General features: G+C 38.6%; 1 protein-coding gene across 6 annotated transcripts in view; it reads right to left on the bottom strand.

Annotated features, from left to right (window-relative positions):
• The window catches only part of NR1H4 (nuclear receptor subfamily 1 group H member 4), a 53,198-nt gene that overhangs the window by 25,074 nt on the left and 4,953 nt on the right, over positions 1–23,171 (bottom strand). The window contains exons 1-2 of one of the 6 annotated variants that reach the window (XM_042815441.1): positions 15,647–15,769; positions 8,771–8,908 (exon numbers count right to left, since the gene is read on the bottom strand). In XM_042815441.1, coding sequence (XP_042671375.1) covers positions 8,771–8,855 — 85 coding nt within the window. In that variant the 5' untranslated portion in view covers positions 8,856–8,908; positions 15,647–15,769. Of the gene's footprint in view, positions 1–1,109; positions 1,323–4,046; positions 4,210–8,770; positions 8,909–14,731; positions 14,876–15,646; positions 15,770–23,171 lie in introns of those variants that run through there. The other 5 variants (XM_042815439.1, XM_042815442.1, XM_042815440.1 and 2 more) reach the window with 5 other exon arrangements.

Here is a 23,171-nt window from a genome sequence, read left to right as displayed (position 1 = left end):
AACTGAATTAAGATTTGCAGTAGAACAAAAGAAATCCAAGTAAACTAAAAAATCCTATGGTATTGATGAAAGCTAGATCAAGACACAAAACATTGTGTTAATTTCTACATAATTCTGCATGAATACACTGTGAAGGGAATGCTACATTGGGGAAAGACAAGAGAGAAACTTAATTATGTAACTGAGTACATGAAATAAACTTTCAGGAAGAGCCTGAAAGGGGGCAGTGAGACTGCAAAGAAGAAGTAGGGAAGATATTCCTGATGTAAGCGGAAAAATGGGACCTTCCCTGCAGCCAGCCTGCAGTGGTCACCGAGTCAGCCCCTGCAGCCCAGTTCCCAATCTCTACAAGCCTATGGGACTTAAAGCATTGGCCCACTTCTCATGGACACACCTCCCTACTCTGCACTACTCACCTTCAAGCCAACAACAAACCTGGTAATGGTGAATGAGATATGAAAAGAATTGCATAATTTCCTGTTGAAGTAGTTTGTAAAGTTGGTATCAGCAAAGTACCTGGAGGCTACCTTACCTAGTTCATTGAATTGCAGATTCACATTCTGCTTGTCTTATTCAAAATACAGTTTAGATCTCATTTTTTGCAGTAGCACAAGTGAAATTACATCTAACAGTCCTTAGATGATGTAAGTAAAAGGAAGCCCATGTCAACCAGATGAAAAGGCTAATTAAAAAGTTATTTGCAAATTATTCTATACTTTTTGTTGGAAAGTCACATCTTTCTATTTCATGAAAATACTGAGACTGCTCCTCCATTAATTCCAAGAAGATAATTCAATAAAAATAGTGTTTGTTACTGGAGAGATGCCTAGTCACACTCTTACTGAAGTCAACAGCAGAATTTACAAGGAAATCATAGATAAAAGTTTGTTGGTGACCATTACTTAACTGTGCTTCTAAAGCACTCAAAAAAGCTTTTTCTGACAAAATCAATTCCTGGAAAGTTTCCTTCACTTCTGAGGAATCAGAAGCAATGAAGAAACGCTAATAGCGAAGAAGGAACATTCTGTAATGACAGCTGGGAAGAAAAATCTGTAGCAGGGGATTTTTCCCTCTCCTTTTTCTGTCTTCGGTTAGTGACAGAAACTAACCTTTGCTTTGCGATTACTTCTTCACTTTCAAGGTCCCATGTTTGCTGTGCAGCTTTCTGCCCCTTCTACTTCACCGTGCTGCAAAAGTGATGCAACTGGCTTGGATTTGGCCGAATGCTGTATTGTCCACAGCACATCTTTGCCAATAGCAAATGTAGAGGTTTGAGTTCAAGAAAAAACAGAAAGACACAAGTCTGGAAAAATAAGACGAGCCTAAAAGAGAGTGGTGGTGTTATTTATTGCTAGCAGTATTGTCGCGTTTTCTTCTTCCAGCAGATGCCAAGACCCACATACTACAGTAGTACGTAGCAGAAGGTACTCCTCAAGCCCATGTTTATGTCCTTCAAATAAATAACATGGACCTCTGGATTCTTGAGAGAAAGCATTGACATCTTCTATAGAAGAGCCTGGAGATGAAGTCAGAGCTTTGTTAGTCAAAACTAAACTGTCACTGCAGTGATACCTGTCAGCTGCAGAAGGTATGAAACTTGAAAATAGCAATGATTTAATGCTGAGTTTTGTTTTTCAGTATGAAATTCAAATGCAAGGAAAGGCCTCATGACTACAGGTTTAATGAGTAGGTGGTCTTTCTTTAGTTTTATTTCCAGTTTGTTGGAATGCTGCCCTTTGAGACTGTTCAAAATACTTTACGCACAAAAGCAGTGTTAATTTAATGGCAAGACACACAATCATTATACAAATCATTCAGACTGTTTGGAAAGGAATCTGTTCACCATGGAAACCTAAGCTGCTGTTTCCTAGTCAGGAATTACTTTGTTGACTAAGTTTCCTAAAGGAAAGAGGGAGATTCCAAAATGAAAACGAAGAAACTGTTGATTTTTATCTTTGTGCCATCTACCGGAAATTCCACAAAAGCTCTTTTTCAGTCTCTTGAACTGCTTGGAAGGCAACATTCCTTCCACAGAAGAAAATCATCTCTGAACTTATTAAAAACTCAGGGCTGCAAAAGAACTGCAGCAAATGCTGAGACATCATTTAGCATTTATTTAAAGTAGCATTTGCATTACATACAGATGTTTACAGAAATCTCCATAATTATTAACTGCATTCTACTACTGAAGGACACAAAACCCATCAATCTATAATGTAAAATACAAAAGAAATAGAGATGAAGACTTTCAGCTAAATCTTATTCTTAGTTAGAACAGTGGAAAGAAAGAGGGAGAACAGGATAAAGAGAGACCGAGAGAATACAATCTTGTTTTCTGTACAGCTAGTTTGCAGTTAAAATTCTGGAAGTATGCAGATGGCTCACTGATGGAGACCAAAGTGATTTTTAAGGATATTTAGTTACAGTCTAAGCTTTCCTGCTTCAGCTTAAGGCTTTATTATTATTAAGTTGAACTGATTTGTCTAGTTCGAAGAGCTTTGGTGGGAACTTCTGTTTCATCCTTAGAAATTAGCAGACTTGTGCTGAGATGTCTTTACCCAAAGCAGATCAACAACTTCTGTTGAATATTATTATTCCACAAAATCATCAATAAGGCTTGAATTAAACAATGCAAAACAAGCATTAGCTATTTAACATTTTTCCTAAAAATATTTGTTTAAAAATGTAGAGTTCTTCCAGAAAGACGATTTAAAAATGAAACTCTCATTCTTTAGTTGAAATGTCCTTTTAATCTGAAATATTTTCTTTAAAAATGAGAAGGTTGAAACAGAAATCAACTGCTTTGAAGTTACCAGAATGAAGAATTTCTTTGGCCTGATCCAAGACATGTGGTTGGAGCAGTGTTCCTCAGCCAGCAGTGTGCACAGAGCTTTTCACAAAGGCTGCAGGGATTCTGCTCTCAGAACCATACAGTGTGCTGCTCTGTCTTGCATGACCCTTTAAAATCACAGCAACTTTGAGAATTATGCTTTGCAAAGCATACGTGCAAATCTAAAACAAGTAGTTTCTTATCACAAAAAAAAAAAAAAAAAAAAAAACCTAATCTTATCTTGTTAACCAGAATGCACATATGCTTTTATCAAGACATAAGAAGAAGTAAGTCTGCAATGAGCTGGTCTCGTGCCACTGTGAAGCACTGTGAGGCAGCCATTGAAATCACTGGAGTCAAGTAGTAAAAAGCAGTGAAAGCGAAGTCAGAAATGGACTCACTGGAATATAGTCATCTTTTTTATTTGCTTAGTCTTAGCTATTTTGAAACACCTGTTTTTCCTTCTGAAATACTACCTTTTACAATTTTAAAAACTATTTAGATGCACATAACTGTGGATTACTTACAGTTGTTGACCTTTAGGTTATCTTTTGCAAATAAGTGACCTTCAGTGAAAATATTTTACAAAAACCAGGGAAGCTTACAACATGAAACATTGATATGGATGTAGTCAGAATTTTGCAAATATTTTTCCACAACATTGCTTGCAACTGAAACACATGAGAGAGTTTTGAGTTCGTTTCTGAGTATTTTGCATATAAATTAAAATATTTTTAATGTAGGCTTAAGCACTTGATGAATTGAAAAGGAATTTCCCTTGAAGGAACTAAAGAAAGTGTTTTCAATTAGTAGTTTTAAATTGAGGTTCCAGACTCAAGAATAACACAAGTTGATTCTATGATTCTATGATTCTATGATTAAGAATATTACAGAAATTACAGTGATGTCACATTTTAAGGTAAAATGTTATTATTCCATTAATATAAAACTAACAGGGTCAAAAATACAGGAAGGTTTCCAATAGGAACCTTTGGCAGTCTCGAAGGTATTCACAATGGAAATCAGCACAAACTTCAGGATTAAGTAATTGGAAACCTTAGAGCAGCCATTAATGAAATTCTGATGTGATTCCAAACAAGTTCTTTTCAGAGTATTAAAGATCACTTGAGTTAACGTCATAACACCCTACGGTTTCAGTGAAGAATACAAGTTCAGATCACACACACACCCAAACAAGAGCATAGCGATATCCTACCTCAGCGTCTTCTGTCAGACCATATCTTGAAGCAAAATACTGTCCTTACGTTACCCAGTCCTTCTTTCTCTCTTTCTCTGCTGTCCTCTTTCCCTTGAAGTTTTTGCTTTGTCTATATCCCGTTGCCTTTTTCACAGTGAGAACTTTCTTTAAGACTCACAAAGGAGTGATACAGGCCAGAGGTTATATCGTTTACTGATTAACTTCATTACAGAGAAACTTGTTACTAAATGCCTGAAACAATAGCAACGCCAGCATCCACTGGTAATTTACCTGGATAAAATCTGTTTTCCATGTCATGGGGTGCCTCCAAAAAGCTTAGATAGTGTAATTTTCTGTAACTGTAACAGCTTACTCATGGCAAAATATTCATCAGTAAAGATTTAACAACCTCAGATGATTCTGTGCTATAGATTAACCACTTCAGTAGCCCGTTTTAGTCGACTGGATAAACAGGTGCTTTTTAAGCCCAGAAATGCTTGTCTTCTCCAAAACAAGCCAGAGTGCTTAGCCTTGCTTTACACATCTATATGATGACATAGAAGAGTGCCAGGAAGATGCCCTTGACCCAAGGCCAAGTGCCAATTCTTCTCTATGTTGTTTGAGGGTAAAGCTAACTCTCTAAAGAACAGGTAGGATGCAGCTGAATTTGTAGTCCATGTTGCTGACCTTACTCTTCTGGGCCCATGCAGCCTTCCTGTGGCTCTCAGGTATTATCACTTAATAGGTGTCATTTCAGCTCAAATCATCTGTAAAATCATGAGGGTTCTGTTGTCTGCTTGAAGCCAGAAGAGTGTGTTGTATGCCATCATTTGATAGCAGCAAAGGTGTGAAGACGTGTAAAACCCACTGAGATAGAGTGTTAGTGAACAGTGTAGGGCAAAGCCAGCCAAATCTACAGCAGTCTTGTCCAAGCAGCTTTTCTGGGAATGGTTCCTGCTAGATTCCTCTGTAATTTCACAAAACAGTCAGATTTCCAGGCTAAAATGCACAGGAGGAAGCAGTATACATGCATTTTGGTTTTGCCTCGCTCTGTGGTGCAATCTTCACTCTAAGTCCTGTTCAGTTGCATACTTCTCCTCTAATTTCTTGGTTTTTTTTTTCCTCAGATCCCACTCGGTTTGCTTTAGCTCTCCTCACAATAATTATTAAACATACATGATTTTCTGTTTTAATTTGTGTTGCTTTGTTTCCTTTTGATCTAGGGGTCTGTTACAGGCCTAATTATCTTCTCTATAAGGATGAAGCCAGATGTTTCATCCCTGGCCAGGTGGTGCTGAGGACAAACAGTTATTTAACATATCTTATGATCTGGAAGGTGTTTAATCAGTTTGGACACTTTATCCTACTACTGTTAAAAAGAAAGAAAAAGAAAAAAAAGAAAAAAGGAAAAAAGGAAAAAAAGAAAAAAAAAAAAAAAAAGGAGATGGGCATAACCAGAAGAAATACAAATTTATCTAAAATTGAATGAGCCTCTTCAGTTTATCTTAGGTGCTGTTCTAGGATAGGATAAAACACTTTCCAATAGCATTTTCATTGTTTTGTCAAATGCAGATTTAAAAAACACTTTTTCACTTTACACACCTTCTCCTATGGGGGTATGCAAAATTAGGAAAACACATCTTGCCTTGTAATGTTTTAATATTACATTACAAGAAATTTTAAAAATCAATGTATGTGACCAATCTATGTGTCAGTAGTCTCACACTTGACATCTTGCATATGAATGACCCCTACATAAGGTGTGTTGACAGAAAATAGAATAGGGCCATTGTGTTAAAAGTCTGCTGCATACATTTGTCACATTCTTTAAGTACAGGTTGTGAAGTTGGGTCAGTCTTCACACAGCTGGCCCTAATTGACTCAGAGAGGCTTGTGAAAAAGAACAGTTTATCTGAGAAAGAGAAGGATCTTAGAAGAACAAGTGCCATGCAGGCTTGGGCACCCCAGGGATTTCTTGTCATTAGGAGTCCCTTTCCCTCACTGTGAAAAGCAGAGCTGCAAGGAAGAAAAAGTTAATCTTACAATGCAGGTGCTATATAGAGTGCACTTTATGTAGCTGGTTTTGGCCACTTTTGCAAATAGATGTTTTCTCTGAAGAGATCTACAAAGTTTCTAAATCACATAAGTAGTGAGGTAGGAAAATAGGAAAATAGAAGCAGGTTTGTCAGATGATGGAAGAGAGAGGATTTTGCTGTGTTTAAAGATGTTCCCGCTTCCTCTTTCCTGTTTTGAGTCCTCTTTCCAGAGGTTCATAATGACAGAAATGAAATATCTCTTAAAGCCAACTCCAAACACACGAAGAGACAATTTACCATAGGCATACTCTGTTAAAATAGCAATGTACAATTTCCAACTCCTGAAAGGCAGAAAACACTTTTTTCCTTCATGATGTTCTGAAATCTACTGTGACTACAAGCGTTGAGGGCGGCAAGGGGCAGTGCCCTTGGAATTACCATGGTGATGAGGCTTACAGCACCAGCAAGTCAGGATTTACAGCCTCACTTCTGAGAGACCTGGACCCAGTGCTGATGTTCAGAGAGGCACTTAGTTGTGAAGATCTACAAACACTCTTCTGTAAGTTTCAGTGAAGCATAATGAGAAGAAAATACACTTTCAAGGATTCCTTTTTCCAGAATGTGAGTGCATATCTTTGAAAAGTGAGACTATTTATAAAGGCTGATGTTTTTTAAGTCAACAGTTTCTCATTTATATGACATCAAAGCTGTAATGTGTGAGAACTCCTTTAAGAAATGTATATTCTAAAGATGTCATTTAAGAGAAATATTTGCTTCCTGTTTCCTTGAGTACACAAGTCTCTACTTGCCAAAAGAGAATGCCAAAAATGCAAGTAGCTTACAAATACAAACCTAGGAGATGAAACAAATTGCTACAAGAATCCTGAACAGATAGATTCATATCTTCACAATGAGTAACTTGCTGCATAGAATTGGCTGCATGTTATTTCTATTTTTGGGGGGCTCTAAGAGCAGAAGACATCAAACTTAGGAAGAACTCAATATTGTGACTTAGTCGAGTGACAATGCACAGAACAGAACCAAGTGATCATAAAGAAAGAGCTGGAAGTCAGCTTAAATAAAACAACAGGAATGCTAAGTCTCCTTTTTAGTGGGACCCCTATTGAGCCCCATAAAATAGATTATTTCTTTCTGTTACTGAAATGCCAGTTTGAATTAAATCTCCTTAACCCTAAGATCTGAATATCTATAATGGGAAACGCAGTTCCTCTTTCCAAGACATGAAGATTTCTGAATGTGATTTCGGTGTGGAGGAAAACTCTTTTACATTAACACACTTTCTTGTGTTTTGAATCTACCCGATCCTCTTGAAAAATAATTAGCAAAAAAAGTAATTGTTAGAGGAAAAACCTGGAAAAAAAAATCTGAAGTAGCACAAATTGTCAGGAGTTTTAAAGGAATTAATGAATATAAAATTGAGTGTCCTAAATTTGGATGTCATCCTCTTCTGTAAGTATTATGGCCTGAAATGTTTGAATAATTTTATGCATACTTTTTTTTTAAAACTATTGGCAAAGCATTTCACCTGCTAAAGTATTTCTTCCTTAAAAAAAAAAACACACACACACACAAAAAAAAAAAAAAAACAAAAAACCAAACCACAACCAAACAAAAAAAACCCACCAAATTTAGGGAAAGAAAAATAGCACAATAACATACAGTAGTGAAATGTTTGTGTTTATCTTTAGCAATAGTGCTTTGGATTAGTTGTATGGGTTTGTGTTGCTGGTGGTGGCCTGGTTCATGGAGATGCTCCCAGATTCTATGTGCTCTGCAGCAGGAATGGCTTCTTGTCCCTCTGTGCCCAAAATGCTACTCTTGTTTCAAATAGAAGACACCAAAATGATTGCAGTGTTTTCCACCACTCAAAAAGACAAAATTTTGGTCTTATTTGGAAAGGAAATTTCTGAATTGCTGTAACTTTCTGTGGGATCTGTATTATGTGTGAGGCTCTGAATGTATCATGATTCTCAACAGAAGTCCTTCTATGCTGCCAAAAAAAAGGCTTAAAATTGTCTTATTCTCTCTCTATTTATTTATTTTTTTCTCCCTGAGCAGAAGACAGCTTCCCCATGGTCATAAAATATTGATCAAAAATTCTTCATTCATTAACAAGACTGTGTTTATCCTTGAAAAACAAAACAAAACAAAACAACAAAAAAAAAAAAACTAGTGGAAGAAGAGCAAGGATGGATTTTTGCAACCTGCATTATACATTGTTTTAGCATTAACATTATTAGCATGAGTTTTTAATGGTCACAGTTTTAATTTAGATGAAATTACTATCATAAATACATATAGTATGGCAATGCAAATAAATGCAGTTTTTATTTGAAACTAACTGAAAATATGTTTGTTTAACCTGATTTGAATGACCCACATGAAGATAACATCCAGCCTACATATGCAGGTCTGCCTTTTTTTTTTCCCCCTGCCTTTCAGGTATTAGAAGTGTTATAATAGATAATAATATAGAAGTGCTGCTATTAGCGTTGATGGCAGAATGCAGAATTAAATGACAAAACACTACAGACTCATTATTTGTTCTTTCCATAGGGACTGATGATTCAAGAAAGTGGGCACATGTCCACCATATATCCTTGACTTGATTTATTTTCAGTGCTTTGTTTTTTAGGACTCTAAGCAAAGTTAAGATACCAAATTATCCTTAATTAATCAACTTACCAAATAAATGAGGACCTTCAGCTAGAGAAAATCCATCTGCGGTAGCTAGCTGGGGATGTCCTATTAAATTCATTTCAGATCCCATTTATTCTTCAGTTCAGGAGGAATATAATTAAGAAAGCAGTTTGAAAGGAGATCCTGAAAGATATAAACCAAGAAGGATATTTAAAACAAGGTAATTCATTTTTGTGTACCTGTTGCAAGGCAGGATCAAGGAGGTTGTTTCAATATTTACTGTAACAAATTTTGGATTGAAGATACAATATCTAGTTCAGCCTTCAAATAAAATGCTGCATCTAGTTTGTTTTTTCCTTGCTGTGCTGTATGTTATTGGCTGTATCCTTTTGCTGTTCAATTAAAACCAATGGCACTTTATGCTCAGTTTTATTCAGATATTCACAGATTGAAGCACTGAGCTGACCTGCTGAGGGCAATGCTGCCCAGACCCTCTCCCAGGGAATGGTAGTTGCTTCCATTATTTTTTTTCATCACTCTTTCATCATTTCCTTGTTTTCACTTACTGAGAAAGTGCAAGCTTATGGTTTAGGTCAGAAGACACCAAGTCAGGAAACTTGAGTTTAATTTCCAGTGACTGGTTCTTTATCTTGCCTTCAGTAATTACTGCCTAAAGAAGATAAATGGTGGCAAAAACAGAAAGCAAATCCTTGCTCTAAAAACCAGGCTAGCTCACCTGCTCTCTCAAGCAGCCATACAACTTTCTCGCTTGGGGAAGCTGAGAGATGCTTGTGCCTGGTCACTGGCAGACTTTCCTAGTCATCAAACACAGCTGCCACCTCCTGAGGTTGCCAGTAGTGCTGAACCCAGAAAAACAGCAGGGTTTTCTCCCTTCCACTCCAACCATTAGGCTGTTAGGAGGTGAGAGGCCTACCACTGCCTCTTGCTCAGGTTGGGGCTACAGCGATAGCAGCACCACAGTCAGCAGGAAATTATGCCAAGAGTCTCCTGTGCCCAAGTCTGGCCAGTTTGGGTGGAGCAAGAATGGGGTTGTGCTCATTCATGTGTGGGATGGAACAGCTCAAGGTTACACGTGGGGCAGGACTGTCAGCAGTCAGAGAACGCACACAGGACGCCTCATAGGCTCCAGTGCCTCAATGCAGACACCAAAAAGATTCTATCTTAATTCTTTCTTTGATTTCATTCCCGTGGGACTGTTCCTGAGTCTGTGTTTCCACTCACTGAAGCCGCTTGAGAGTTAGAGCTTGCCCTGCTATGCATTGAGGGCTCAGCGTGCTTCTCAAGCAGCACTGAAGTCATCTGACAAAAACGTGAGTGCAGCAGGAGGCCCCAGAGCCCCACAGACTGGGAAGGAGCTTGTGAGACCAGCAAGCACGCTGTGTAATTATATTCAGATTTGTCCATAAGGATTCATTAAGTTCTTTCTTAACATAAACAGAGGCCCTCTAATTAGACCGATGCATCTTAAATGTCTGCCCACAGATAATTTAAACAGTTTACTCAGAAATGTCAAAAGCTACTTGTGTCACAGACCAGATTCGGGTCCTGCAGCAAATAACATGTAAACACTCATTCTCAAATCTAGCACAGAAACAGTTTTGCAGCAGCAAAAAACTCCACATATCTTGGGATGGGGCTTAGCAACCAGCCTAACCATCCTAGCAGGTTCACATCCACTTCCAGCCATGTCACTACCTCTGTCACATTTTCTGGGGAAGGTTTCCATTGCCAAAACCCCTCAAGAAAAGGGGCTGTCCACTGAGGTTGCTAAGGGAAGTCAGCAGCAATACAGTAATTTTCTCATGAACTTCCCATGGCAGGCTCTAGGGAGGAAGGCTCCTCTTACAGCCCTGTCCTAAGGGTCCTGCAATTGGAGAGGAGAGCAGCAAAGTCAGGACTGGGAAATTATAATAATGAAAAAAAAAATGGAAAGCCATAGAGAAATGCCAAAATGAGGCATCTTCAGAGGAATTCTGAAGTTTTCTATGAATTTTCTTGCTAAAGAAGAGGCCATCTTCACCTTGCCTTCACATGCAAGCCCATCAGTAGTTTTCTTACTGCCCACAGGAGTGCAACCCATGCAGTTCAATGCAAGATTCTCTCTTTCCCTGCAACAAAACTTGAAGATTATGTTCTGTTATTACTGTTAAGCCTCACGTTTCCTCAGCAAACCTAGCTAGCTAACACTACTACAGCTGACAGCAGCACTGGTACTGTGAATTCCTATATATTCACACAGAGTGTAGTACCTCATGTTCCTAGAGGATTTGGGGTGTTATATCAGGACATTTTAAAGACAGATCCCTGTGGCATTACTTACTGAGTATTTTGGTATACAGTTAAAATTTTCGTGCACAGTTCCTTAGCTTGTATGCTATTTATCCTGTATCTGTCTAGTCTGTGCTGCATGTAAGGTAAGAAAGCTGCATGCTATACTCGAATGATATTTGCATTTTTACAGTCTCTTTGAACTATTCCTTTAAGACTATCCAATTATTCTTTTCTTAACATATCATTGAATAACACCACTCAAGACAGAGTTCCTAGGCTCTGTTATTCTTTACACACACACACAAATGATGCCATTAACAGTGCTTCGTTCATTGTGATAAATCTGTGGCATATTTGCTACAACTTCCCTGTATGCTCAGACATTACTTTTTTTGTAACTTATTTTGTAACTCCACCCCTCCTCCCACATTAATTTTGATCTAGGCAGATTCAATTCCAGTCAAATATTCATAAGGATTTTAGAGTTCCCATTTTTTTTATATATGTAAGTGCATATCTATCTACCTATCTATAATTTCCTTTAATATATTCAGCTGATGTAGACCATTTACTGGAATTCATGAAAGAAATTGATCATATCTTACTAGGACTTTTGTCATATATAAGGCTTGATCACCACTGAAAAGGCTAGAAATTTGTTTTTCCATTACATGCAGCTTTGCTATTGTAAATTTTCCTGAATGCCAAACTCTTCATTAAATACTAATTTATATTTTGCTTTAGAATGCTCCTAGCTACAACCTGCTGTGAACCTGTTAGATTTACCCAATTAATTTCATCAGTAATTCAAAAGCAGCAGCTAATGATTTTCAGCTTTCAGGCTTACATCACTTACACAATATGAGATATTTAAGCACCACTTCTTCCACACTTCTTTCAGTTCTAGGAAATGGTACAGATAGGTCAGCATAAGTCAATGCCACAAAGTGCCACAGACCCAGAGGCAGACTTCTCTGCTTTCAAATAGCTGTTTCCATGATTTACACCATGCCATTAGCCACTTCTCAGCTTAATCCTCTGGGGCTATTCCTGTAGTTAAACAGCCATGGTCTCAGCTTGCTCCAACTCTCATGGAGCAACTTCAGAAGCATGGCACTGACAGGCAATACAGTGCCACTCAGCAGGCATACGAAGGTACATTACTTGCTGGTGACATGGTGGGGAGACATACAGAGCCATCTGCACCACCTGTGCACAGAACCTCTCAACAGAATTTTTGTTTTCCTAAGATAAGACATTTATTTGTTTTGGTGACATAAAACTATGTCATCACAGATTCTAGAGGCACTTCATGTCTATGAAGGGGGATCAGCAACCACTCTCTTAATTCAGATTTCTTTATCAATCCAAAACCTCAACTATCTTACCATACTTAACCAATGTTCCATCATGATGTGTAACCAAAAAAATCATCAGATGAGGGAAAAGCTGAAATAAGGGCAATAAGTGCATAGGAAATCAATACTATTCTCCAAAATAGAGCCCTTAAAGAGAAATGAAGAGGCATGAAACAAGTAATGAAGCTCTTTGTTTCAAATGATTACTTTAGATACATTTATTCAAAAACTATTTGCTCCACCTTTTGAGATTATTTTCACAGGGCAAAATAAGACAGTAAAGAAAAAGCTCAGTATATATGCAGCAAAACATATGCTCAGTTTCTTGAACTTATCTTCACCAATTATGTACAAAGAGCTCTGAATTACATAATTTTAGCACACATTGAAACAGTCAATACATGGTTATGCATTTGATGTTTAAGTGAGAAATTTGAGATTTATACGGTGAAAGAACAACATATACGTGTATGCATGTTTATTTGGCCTTCTTATGAGAGGTGCTGCTGAGTGTATACAAATGTGTGTATGCACACACACATGCACACAGATGTGGGTCTTTCAGTTTTATTGTGTGCTCTTATCAATGAACTGCCTCTTTGCCTTCAATCATCAATACAAAAACTTCCCCTGGCTTCTGTGTTAGCAAAACCAAGTCTCTTTATGGAGTAATTAAAGTTAAAATTGACTGGGCTCACTGAAAGTAAAAAGCACCATAGGCTCATCCTTTCAGCTAAAGCAAAAATATGTTTGATCATCAGAAAGCCTCCTTAAAACTCTAATTACCTTCAGAAGATTGACTTTATCTGTTTCAATATCTCAGTCAAGGAAGCTATGTCAAAGTACCGGCAAAAAATTTCACAAATATTAGCAAAACTTTTCCTTCTTTCTGCCCTGTAATATTTTCCTATTCTTTACACATGTGGCCACCAGTTCTCAGAGAAGTTTCAGTTAATCCATGGCCTGATCCGAACACTGTTAACATCAATGGAAAGGTTCCCATCTAGTTCACAAGCTTTTGATCTTGCCTCATAGCCTTTTTGTAGAATATTCAACACAAAGCCTCGCTTTTATGAAAGTCTTTCTATGTGCCTGCCTGTTCTCTTTAAAGTATACCAATGACATGAAAGCATGAGGAAGATTCACACTCCTCGCTTCTAGCCTTTCACTGCCAGATCACCATGGCATGCATGGCACCATGGGCAGCTATGCAGCAACTGATGCAGAACATAAGCAACAATATGAGCAAGTTTTAGAAATGTGTTTGGTTGAAATTTACTCTGTGTGGCTGTCTGGTTTTAGTATGATGTTCAAAATCAAAGGAATTAAAGAGATACAGCACACAGATAAAACACGAGATATTCATACTGCTTATTTTGAAGGAACAAATCACAAGTAGGAGTGAAAGCTCTGCCAAAAGACTTGATGCCATTTCTGAACATAGGCAGGTTGACTTCAAAGAGTGGGGCACTTCTGACTGGCTCTGGGCTGAACTGAACACCATTCCTTTGCACTTTTCCTTTCTCCAGCACCTTTTTCCTGTCTCAGCAGCCATGCTTCCTTTCCTAACCTGTTTTTGAGCTCCCATATAGCCAACTGGGGGCTCTGAGCTCTCTGTAACATGAGCAACAACAGTAAAAATAAGAAATATGTGTCAAATGTGTACCGCTCTTGCAGTATTTTGAAGGCATAAGGCTAGCAGGAGCATTCAAAGTAAACTGACATTTTCTTAAATTTAAAGATTTTAACAGTAGTCACTTGAAATGCAAAACTCCTTTTTGCTTATGGTAGTTATAAGTGCCGAAGTTCCGGACTTCAGAAGATGCACCCGGTATCTATACACAAATCTGTCTAAATGAGAAATTATATAAAATGAATATAACCACTCCTTTAGATTATCCTATGTAGATTATTCCCATTTTTCCATTAACGGACTCAAGTTTTTTAAAATTAAAAAAAAAAAAAAAAAAAAAAAAAAGAGGAAACAAATCAGTGCAATCATAAAGCTGAGGCACATAATTAACGAGATTGTGTTATTTCAGGAAAGATGCAGTGTCAAAGTTAAGCTCTTTTTTCAACCAACACAAAGGCACTAAAGGCAGCTTTCTAATGACGAATTCCAACCATGTCGGGTTTTTTTTATGATCTCAACTTTTTTTTTTTCCCCCCAAGGGGAATATCTGTTGTTGCATCAGGTTTATAGACAAAGTTACTTCTCCTCTTGTTATTCTTTTAAAATTCCTTCTATCCTGACCGAGAATTCATTAACATCCTCTAAGTAATTCTGGTGAGAAAATTGCTTTTATGCTGTGGAACATAAGAGCAAGATATAGCAATGTAAGAAGTTACTACTTACTGTCCTTTTCTGCAATATCGTGGATGGCAGGATGTAAGACAGTTCTGCAGTCAGTTCAGTATCCTAACGATTCTCACACAGGAACATTTTTGTTTTGTTTTTAGGTTTAGCAGAAGCCTGTAGTGATAACACAATGAATCAAAGCTTGGGCTCATTGGCTCTGTGCCCTAATGGACAAGGATTACTCATTAACAATTCTTTCTTTGCGAAACTCTCTAAACACAGGCTGTATTAAAACATTTTGAATCCCAGCTTGTCCATCAGCTCAGAGATCTGAGATGCTCATTAATACTCTGGCTTCATGTGTGGGGGAGGCTGGCTCAAAAAGTGCAGGGATAGTACCACGCTGTTAATTGTAATACTTTTCTTGCACACATAAATTTTTATGACAATCTCAGCATCCTTTCCTTTTCCAGTCGAGGAGTTCAGATGGCATTCCAAGTTATATATCTGATTTTCAAGTATTTCTGGTATATTTACGCTTTAGAGGGCAATTGAACATTTCAGAGCATGATACCAAATACTGAAAAAGCAGAATGGGCTGTGAGTTACAACATTCCAGGGATCATGAGACGTTAAAGTTCAGTTCCCAGATTTGGCACATTTTCTAACAAACTGCATCATTTTGATTCTAGCTCATCCCATAAAGCTTTGGGAATGCAGCTGAGATCCTTAACTTTAAACCTAGCTGTTTCTTACACCCTTTGTGCACAAATGGAAGAATGTAGTCCTGGGAGATAGTGAAACACATCCTGGGTGCACTGTACGTGAAGATGCTAATCTCTTACTACTGACAGAAAGGTAGCCTTGAACAATTACATCCTCACTTACCTAGTAAGGAAATTGAAAGTAAAGAGCAGCGAAGCCAGGCTGTTCTGTTACAACATGGCATCCACATAATTAGGGTAATAATACCTTGTTCTGTATTGATGACATATCCTCTGGGGATGAGTTGATTTGGCAGTGGAATTGAGGCAAATTTCAGCCAGGAAGGACAAACGGCAGCACCGCTTATGGGAAATGAGTTTGTGTCTCCCACACTGTAGTTGTTCTCTCTCCTCGTCCTTTTCATATTTGCACTGTCTGATTAAGAGTGCGTGCACACAAGCTGCCTCCTACTCCAGGAGACAGGCATTGGACAACAAACACAACACTTTCTGGGAGAAAGGTGACGGTTGCCTGCCCTGAAGTTATCAACAGCAATATTCCCTTCTTCTCTCCAAGTTGAAATAAATAAATTAGAAAAGCTGTATTCATCCTCCAGCTTCCATCAAGGAAAATGGGACTGTCTTTCTCTTTAAAATGTAATAAATGGTCTTTCTCATGATCTTCTTGTAGGTTCACCTGGTAGCCAAACACACACTGGCTGCACAATAAATAGACTAGCTGTCTTTGCTGATTCCCTGAAAGTCATCACCACTGTAAATGATGAGATTTCCATTTTACAGATTTATTCTCAGCAACATTTTCGGTGCTGGCAAAGAAGATAATTCTTCCAAAACAATTCTGCCCCCAGCAAGTAGGTGGTCTCACACAAAACATGCCAGCATCCCATCTGACAATTCCCAGTAAGTACACACTCTGGTGGTGCCTAGGAAACACATGCAAAAAAAAACTCTTCAGTCAACCTGAGGCCAGTAATAGGGTTTTGTCAGTTACCAGGTGAAGCAACAGAAGCTGCATGAAGATATCTCACAAATACCATATTATGTATCACACTGTATTATGTCTCATCTATTGACTAATTCTGAAGACCTTAAATTGGGTCTTCCAGCTTTCAGCCCCTTGCAGGATCAGTCCTAGGTATTTAATGGCACAGCTCAATTGATATTTAAAGTCCCTAGAAACAAACCTTCAGTAAAGGCTCTTCCTCCAAAAGCATTTTTCTCTGCATGGATGTTGTTCTTCAGATAGAAAAGAGTGCACAAAAGAAGGAAGCAGAATTTAATACCTCCATTCACCAAAGAATTTGTTACATTAAAGTGTCTTTAATTTTCATCCAGTAATAAACATAGTGGCAAACCTGTGCTTTGTCCACTAATCAGTACTTCTGATAAATTATTGAAAAAAAAAACAAGAAAAAATCCGCATGATCAGAAGAGGTGTTGCCTATAGCAATGACATGTGGCATTACTAGATTAAGCCAGCTGTCCAGTGTGGAGTCCCCAGAAAAAAAAAGACAGGGAACTGTTGGAGAGGGTCCAGAGGAGGGCCATGAAGATGATCAGGGGACTGGAGCACCTCCCCTACAAAGACAGGCTGAGGGAGCTGGGCTTATTCAGCCTGGAGAAAAGAAGGCTGTGGGGTGACCTCATTGCAGCCTTTTGGTACCTAAAGGGAGCCTTTAAACAGGAGGAGAGTCAACTCTTTGAAAGGGTAGAAAACTGCAGGACAAGGGAAAATGGTTTTAAGTTGAGGGAGGGAAGATTTAGGTTGGATTTTAGGGGAAGTTCTTTACAGAGAGAGTGGTGAGGTGCTGGAACAGGCTGCCAGAGAGGCTGTAGATGCCCATCCTTAGAGGTGTTCAAGGCCAGACTGGATGGGGCCCTGGGCAGCCTGGTCTAGTATGAAATGTGGAGGTTGGTGGCCCTGCCTGTGGCAGGGGGTTGGAGATTCATGATCCTTGAGGTCCCTTCCAACCCTGTGATTCTGTGATTCTGTTCATATTTTATTGTGGCTGACATGAAAATGAAAATAGAATGGAAATGATTTAGAGCAAATCAAATGTCTTCTATAGAGCTGTAAGAGATGTCTACAGGGGAGAAAAGTGGGAGTTAAATGGTTCAAATCCAGTTCTCACAGATAGAAAGTCTTTTCTAAAGAGCCTACCCAAGCCACACCTCCACAAAAGCCATTGGTAAAAATCTGTAAAGTGTTTCTGATTTGGTTATAAATAATGGTCTATCCACTGAATACAGAGTCACCTGCACCTCCTCTTGCATCCTTGCAGCACTGTATATTTACAGCTGCTGCACAGAAGACACAAGTCACTTACAGTGCTTTGGCTCACAGTCTCTCATTGGAGTGGTCATTACGTACTCTTGGGCACTCTCAGAAATACCACTGTTCACCAGTCTAATGAAAAGAAAGCACTTCATTTCTTGAAGAATGGCCAAAATTATCACCAGCTTACAATAAATTTTATCATGGAAAGATAATTACGTAATCTTAATAGATAAGGGTGCTTCTGAATGGGCAAAAAAATAGGAAAAGAATGGGGTACAAAGTTTCAATGAATTAACTCCAATAACTTTACATTGTTCTTTTTACTCTTGTATTTCAAAGGCAGAAGATTAGCTCCAGTGTTAAGATCAGTTTCATTTATAGAGTAAATCTTTCACTAATCTGAGCCACTTATTTGTAAGTTACTCTCTGATTATTTGGTTTCTGGACACAGCAGAATTTGCTCAACAATTCTATGATCTGCACTGACGTAATCCAACATTTTGCCTTTATCACTCACATATTTAAAGTAGAGTCATGAAGCATAACAGCAAGGGGGGAATTCCTCTCTAATGGCAGACAGTTAATAGTTAGCCAGTATGCTCTAGCAGGAGCGCATATGTAATTAATGTGATACCATCTTGCAACTGACCTGCTGCAATGGAAATGCTGACTATATTGGAATCAGAAACACTGTCAGATAGTGAACTTCAGTGTGTGGAACTTGGTCTACCTCTCTAGCTGACTTCATCTGGAATTCAGAATGTGTTTTGCTATGAATAAGTTTTATAGTTATGCAACATCAGATTCTCTCATCGGTTTTAAATTTTAAGTAAGGCACTGATGTTATATACTTTTCCCCCATTCTCTTCTTTCCTGCTAGGGGTTACAAGTTTAAAAGTTACTAGAGGAATCACAGCTTTAAGTCAAAAGTGTTAGTACAGTATCAGCTGATAAGAAGTCCTGCTACCGGCCTTGGGGTAAATATACACTTTATTCTTTCTTTTTTTTTCCCTCTTGATATTTTGATGTTATACAGTAAGATAGTAATTGAGTGCAATTAGGGTTAGTCTTCATTTATGTAAATATTTGGAGAGAGAAAAATATTATGAAATGTTGATCTGTTCCAGTAAATGAATGCACTACCCTTTCATTAATAAATAGTTCTTCTAAACTGAATGTCAAAGGTGATGAGTGAAGTATCATTAATAAGTAAATATTAGAATATTTTAGTGATCTTCTTTTTTTTAGTTTCTGCCTGAAATGCACTAAGGAAATTCCTTCTGCAAACATTTAAACTCCTGCTTGCTTTTAATAATGTATTTTGCATCAAAGGAAAGATGTTTAGGACTGGTTCAGCGATTGACAAGAAACTGATTCTTTCAGGATAGGAGAGAACATCGCAGATTACATGAATGGACTGTAGAAGCCATAGATCTTTGGAGGTACAGGAGGAGCCTCCACCAATGTAGTTTGGCAAATCAGAGTCACTACTGGCCTTTTAAGTAGCTCATTGCTCTGTTTTGTACCTTTTCTCCTAAAAGAGATAGTACCTTGCTCTGAGGCACAAAAATGATTGCTCTCATTGCTTGTTGATAGGGAGGGCAGAACAGGTGCTGCACCCCAGATGACACCCACATGCAGGGGTGCAGCTTCATCCTGTTCCAAGATTCCAGGACCACTGAGAGTACAGGGGAGCCATCACACACTCAGTAACTATAGAAAGCTCATTGTCTTTTCAGGGAAAGAGGGAGCATCAGATTTGGCTATGAAAAGTCAAGTAGAGTTCAGTTCGGAAGAGGCTGCATTCTTCATTCTGCAAGGAAGATCTTTATGTGTCGGGGAAGAACAAGGCTGCTTCAATAGGAAAAGAAGTCAGGAGCCAAAGATAGCCCCACTGACAACGCACAGTCCCACAGCACCTGAGCAAGGCCCAGGTGCTGTAGCAACAGAACCAAAGAAAGTCGGTGGTAAATCAAGCCCACTGCACATCTAGAGATCAGTCAAGAGCAACAGGAGCAGAAGGCAAGGCTAGATACAGGCCTAGAGATACACTACCTGCAGAATCATTATGAGGTTCACCCAGGAGGCAGAGCAGAGGCAGGACAGAAGACGATGCAGGCTACATCTCATATCTACAGCAAGCCTGGATAGAAGGCTTAACTTAGTTCAGGCCAGGACTGAAGGCCCAGGCTTGAGACTGACCACTGACAGGGTCCAGCTGAGGAAAGTCAGGGCCATCAAGACCTCTCAGTGCCCTCAGTCTCCTGGTGTATAATTGTCCTCAGAGCCATTGTTGGTTTTGAAAACTGCTTGCTCCTTGTTCCTTACCAAATGTAGGAACAGTGGTGACCAATTTTAGACACTTGCAGAAGGCAAGAGGAACAGCAGCAAGACTAAACCCAGTGTTCAAATTCTGCTGTAAAGACTGAGATGAAAATCCATTGTCAGAAGTTCAGCTGAAGTGATTCATGACTCCACCTGCTTAAGAAAAACAAAAGGGGCTGAAAATTAGATTATTTTGGATCTTTTATGTAGCTGCAATATTGTCAAACTCAGAAAAGTAAGAAAATATATCACATTAGATTACTCCCCTCTGAATTCTAACAGAGGCATCCATGAATGTGTTCGTAGAGCCCTTCCCACCCCAGCAGGAGATTTTGTTGGGATGACACTTAGTGGGAAATACTGGTGATGGTTGGATGGTTGGACTGGATGATCTTAGAGGGCTTTGCTAACATTGGAGATTCTATGATTCTATGACTGATGAAACTGAAGCACTGCTATTAGGTGCATTCCAGCAAAGAGATTTTTGGCCACAACTTTCCCAGAGCAACAGTTTCCCTTGCCACAGAGGTGCACAGAAGTGTAGACAAAGCATGAGGTACAGTCATAGTACCCTACTCTGCCACACATTAGGTGCACATTAATCTGGGGGAACATTAGATATACATGGTTATATCGGGTGCAGTAGAGAGCAAGTGAATGGGCAAGTGTGCGTGTGTTGGGAGCTAAGAAACACAGGGGTGAAATGGAGGAGATAAGAGCAAACATAGACAGCTGGGCAGAGGATCCTAACTCCATGCACCAAGGCCCAGGTCACTGACCATCCCATTGGCAGCCACCTGAAAACAGCAGGTACTGAGGAGAGAAAGAAATCTGGAGGGCAAATAAAGGTGTGGAAGTTGAAGAAAAGTATGTTAGACAGTAGGTCTTGGGAGAATTGAGGGATTCCGTTTGTTTTTTCCTTTCTTTCTTTATCTTCAGTTTACATCTTACCATTCTGAAAACAAATTACTTCCCTTTATGGAAGAAAGAAATTAAATGCAATAATGATTTTATTAAATTTAAACAATGCAGATAAGGAAATGCAGATGTTACTTATCTCATTGCATTATTAAGTTGGGCACACTGTGCAGAAGATCTTTTTATATCAGAACCTGATCTCACCATTCTTTTTGTTCAAAATTGGGTTATATCCCAAAATATGAATATTTGCATTGGCAGTTCCCTCATTTATTTCTAATCTCACTTGGCAAATGCATTCCATTTTCCCATCTCACATTGCAACGGAAACAGTATAACAAAAACAGGTTATCTAGAGAACAGTTACAGAGTAGATTATTTGCCTGAGAAATTTGTCTAATTCTCCTTCTGCCTTTGGGCTGAAAGAACTTTTACAAGGAAGAGAATCTTACAAATTTGTGACTTCCAGGGTTTTCTCCGTTTCTATAAATAAACGTGTAGGGCTGAGACAATATAGGTGAAAATGTGGAAAAATCAGTTCAAAGCATGAGTACTGTTCCACCCTCTATACTGACTCCTCAAAAATACAGAGCCACATTAGAGGTTTCTATCCTTTTCCTCAAGGTTTCCACAAAATCGCCTCAAGCTGGGCAGTGCATGTGGGCTGCCTCTCTCCACTGACAAGCCTTTTCTCAAAGCTGGTCCTTTTCCCAGGAAGTGGAGTTGCCTGCCCAGAGGATGAACCCTGTTCATACATGCAGCAGCCCCTCCTCAGCAGCTAACCCATGCTGGAATAAGTCCTTAGATGCCTGTAGGATTGGCCTCAGTGTTCCAATCAGCCTACTTTAGATATATTTGCATTTTTTGGGGGGGCATATATACCAGATACCACAATGGCAGATAGATAAAGGTAAGTGTTGCTGTTACAGAAATAGTGTCTGTTCTTGGAATAATGGCTGGAATTAAAGTAACAAATTAAATTTCAGTGAAAATTTAAAACATAACAGAACAAGCTATCAATAACTGAGGAGCTGCTGTCTTGGTCATCATGGGGACTACAGCTGAGTCTTAGCTGCAGCAGACTTGCGTGTGAAAGATTTCTGACTGAAGGATTTGTGTGTCCACATGTGAAGGTGCTGCTATATCTACTCAAAGGAAACAGATCTGCGACTATGACTGACAAATAAATTAACACCACTGACATCTGAGGGACAAATAATGTGCCCTATCCTTTTCCCAGTACTTTCCGCTGTGGTAGTTGCTGATGATAAAAAGAGAAGCAGAAGCTCATAAGTGCATCAAAGGTACCAAATGCTAGAGCAACAGCACGCTGTTTAGATAAAAATAGAGTTGTTCTAAAGGTGCTGTTCTAAAATTGGTAAACTGATAACTTCCCACATGTCATGCTTGCTCACATAAACACAACAAGAATTTGTGTGAGTTTCCTCCCAGTGGACATGGAAATTTATTCTGTGCAGATACACACGGATAACTGTATTTCAGATTGGATGCTTTATTAACAGCAGCCAATACATATACATCTTGCAAAATAAAAGACTGATGGAGGAAAAAAAATCCTTGTAGCAAGATCATTTTTTAAGAACAGAAAGTATTTTTCTCTTGAATACGTGATGTCAATTTGGAAATACACATAAACCCTGAAGCAGCATTTGCTTAGCTGCATGTCCAACTCATTGCAGAGAGGGCCAAGGAAGAGCATACATAGCTCTTACCATTTTTAATTTAGTCTAAGACAATAACTCAGAATCAGAAAACAGGAGAGAACTGCTGTTTTCCAGGTGGGAGAACGACTATTCAAGTCAGTAAGGAGCACCTGGAACTACGCATGATCTTAAAGTCACTGCTATAGCACAATACCTTCTATATTCAGGAAGTTCAATTGGAAAAGCATCAGTCCTTTAATATTTTGGTAAAATATAGGAACAACCAAGCCTGTTGTAAAGTTGATATAAATATGAGATTTACCAGATATATGCCTGTCCTCTGACATTAAAGATCACACAAAAATAAAGTTCCCAAGGAATATAATTAATAAATATTGGAGACTTTATTAAGCGGTAGCAAACACCCACACACACACACAAATCACTGATGCTGAAGATCAGTTCTACTTGCAACTGAGAGAATTATATTTTACATATCAGATACTTTCTAAAGCTCTTTTAAAACTGTTCTAGTGGATACTTATTTTCTCAGTTTAATCATTGACTTGTTGCTTAACCTGTCTTTT

The sequence above is a fragment of the Centrocercus urophasianus genome, unplaced genomic scaffold (assembly GCF_019232065.1).
Source record: "Centrocercus urophasianus isolate 14NV4802_14NV808 unplaced genomic scaffold, USGS_Curo_1.0 seq_15, whole genome shotgun sequence".
Lineage (NCBI taxonomy): Eukaryota > Metazoa > Chordata > Aves > Galliformes > Phasianidae > Centrocercus > Centrocercus urophasianus.
Note: the sequence above shows the minus strand (reverse complement) of the source record. Positions and strands in the feature narration are given on the sequence as shown.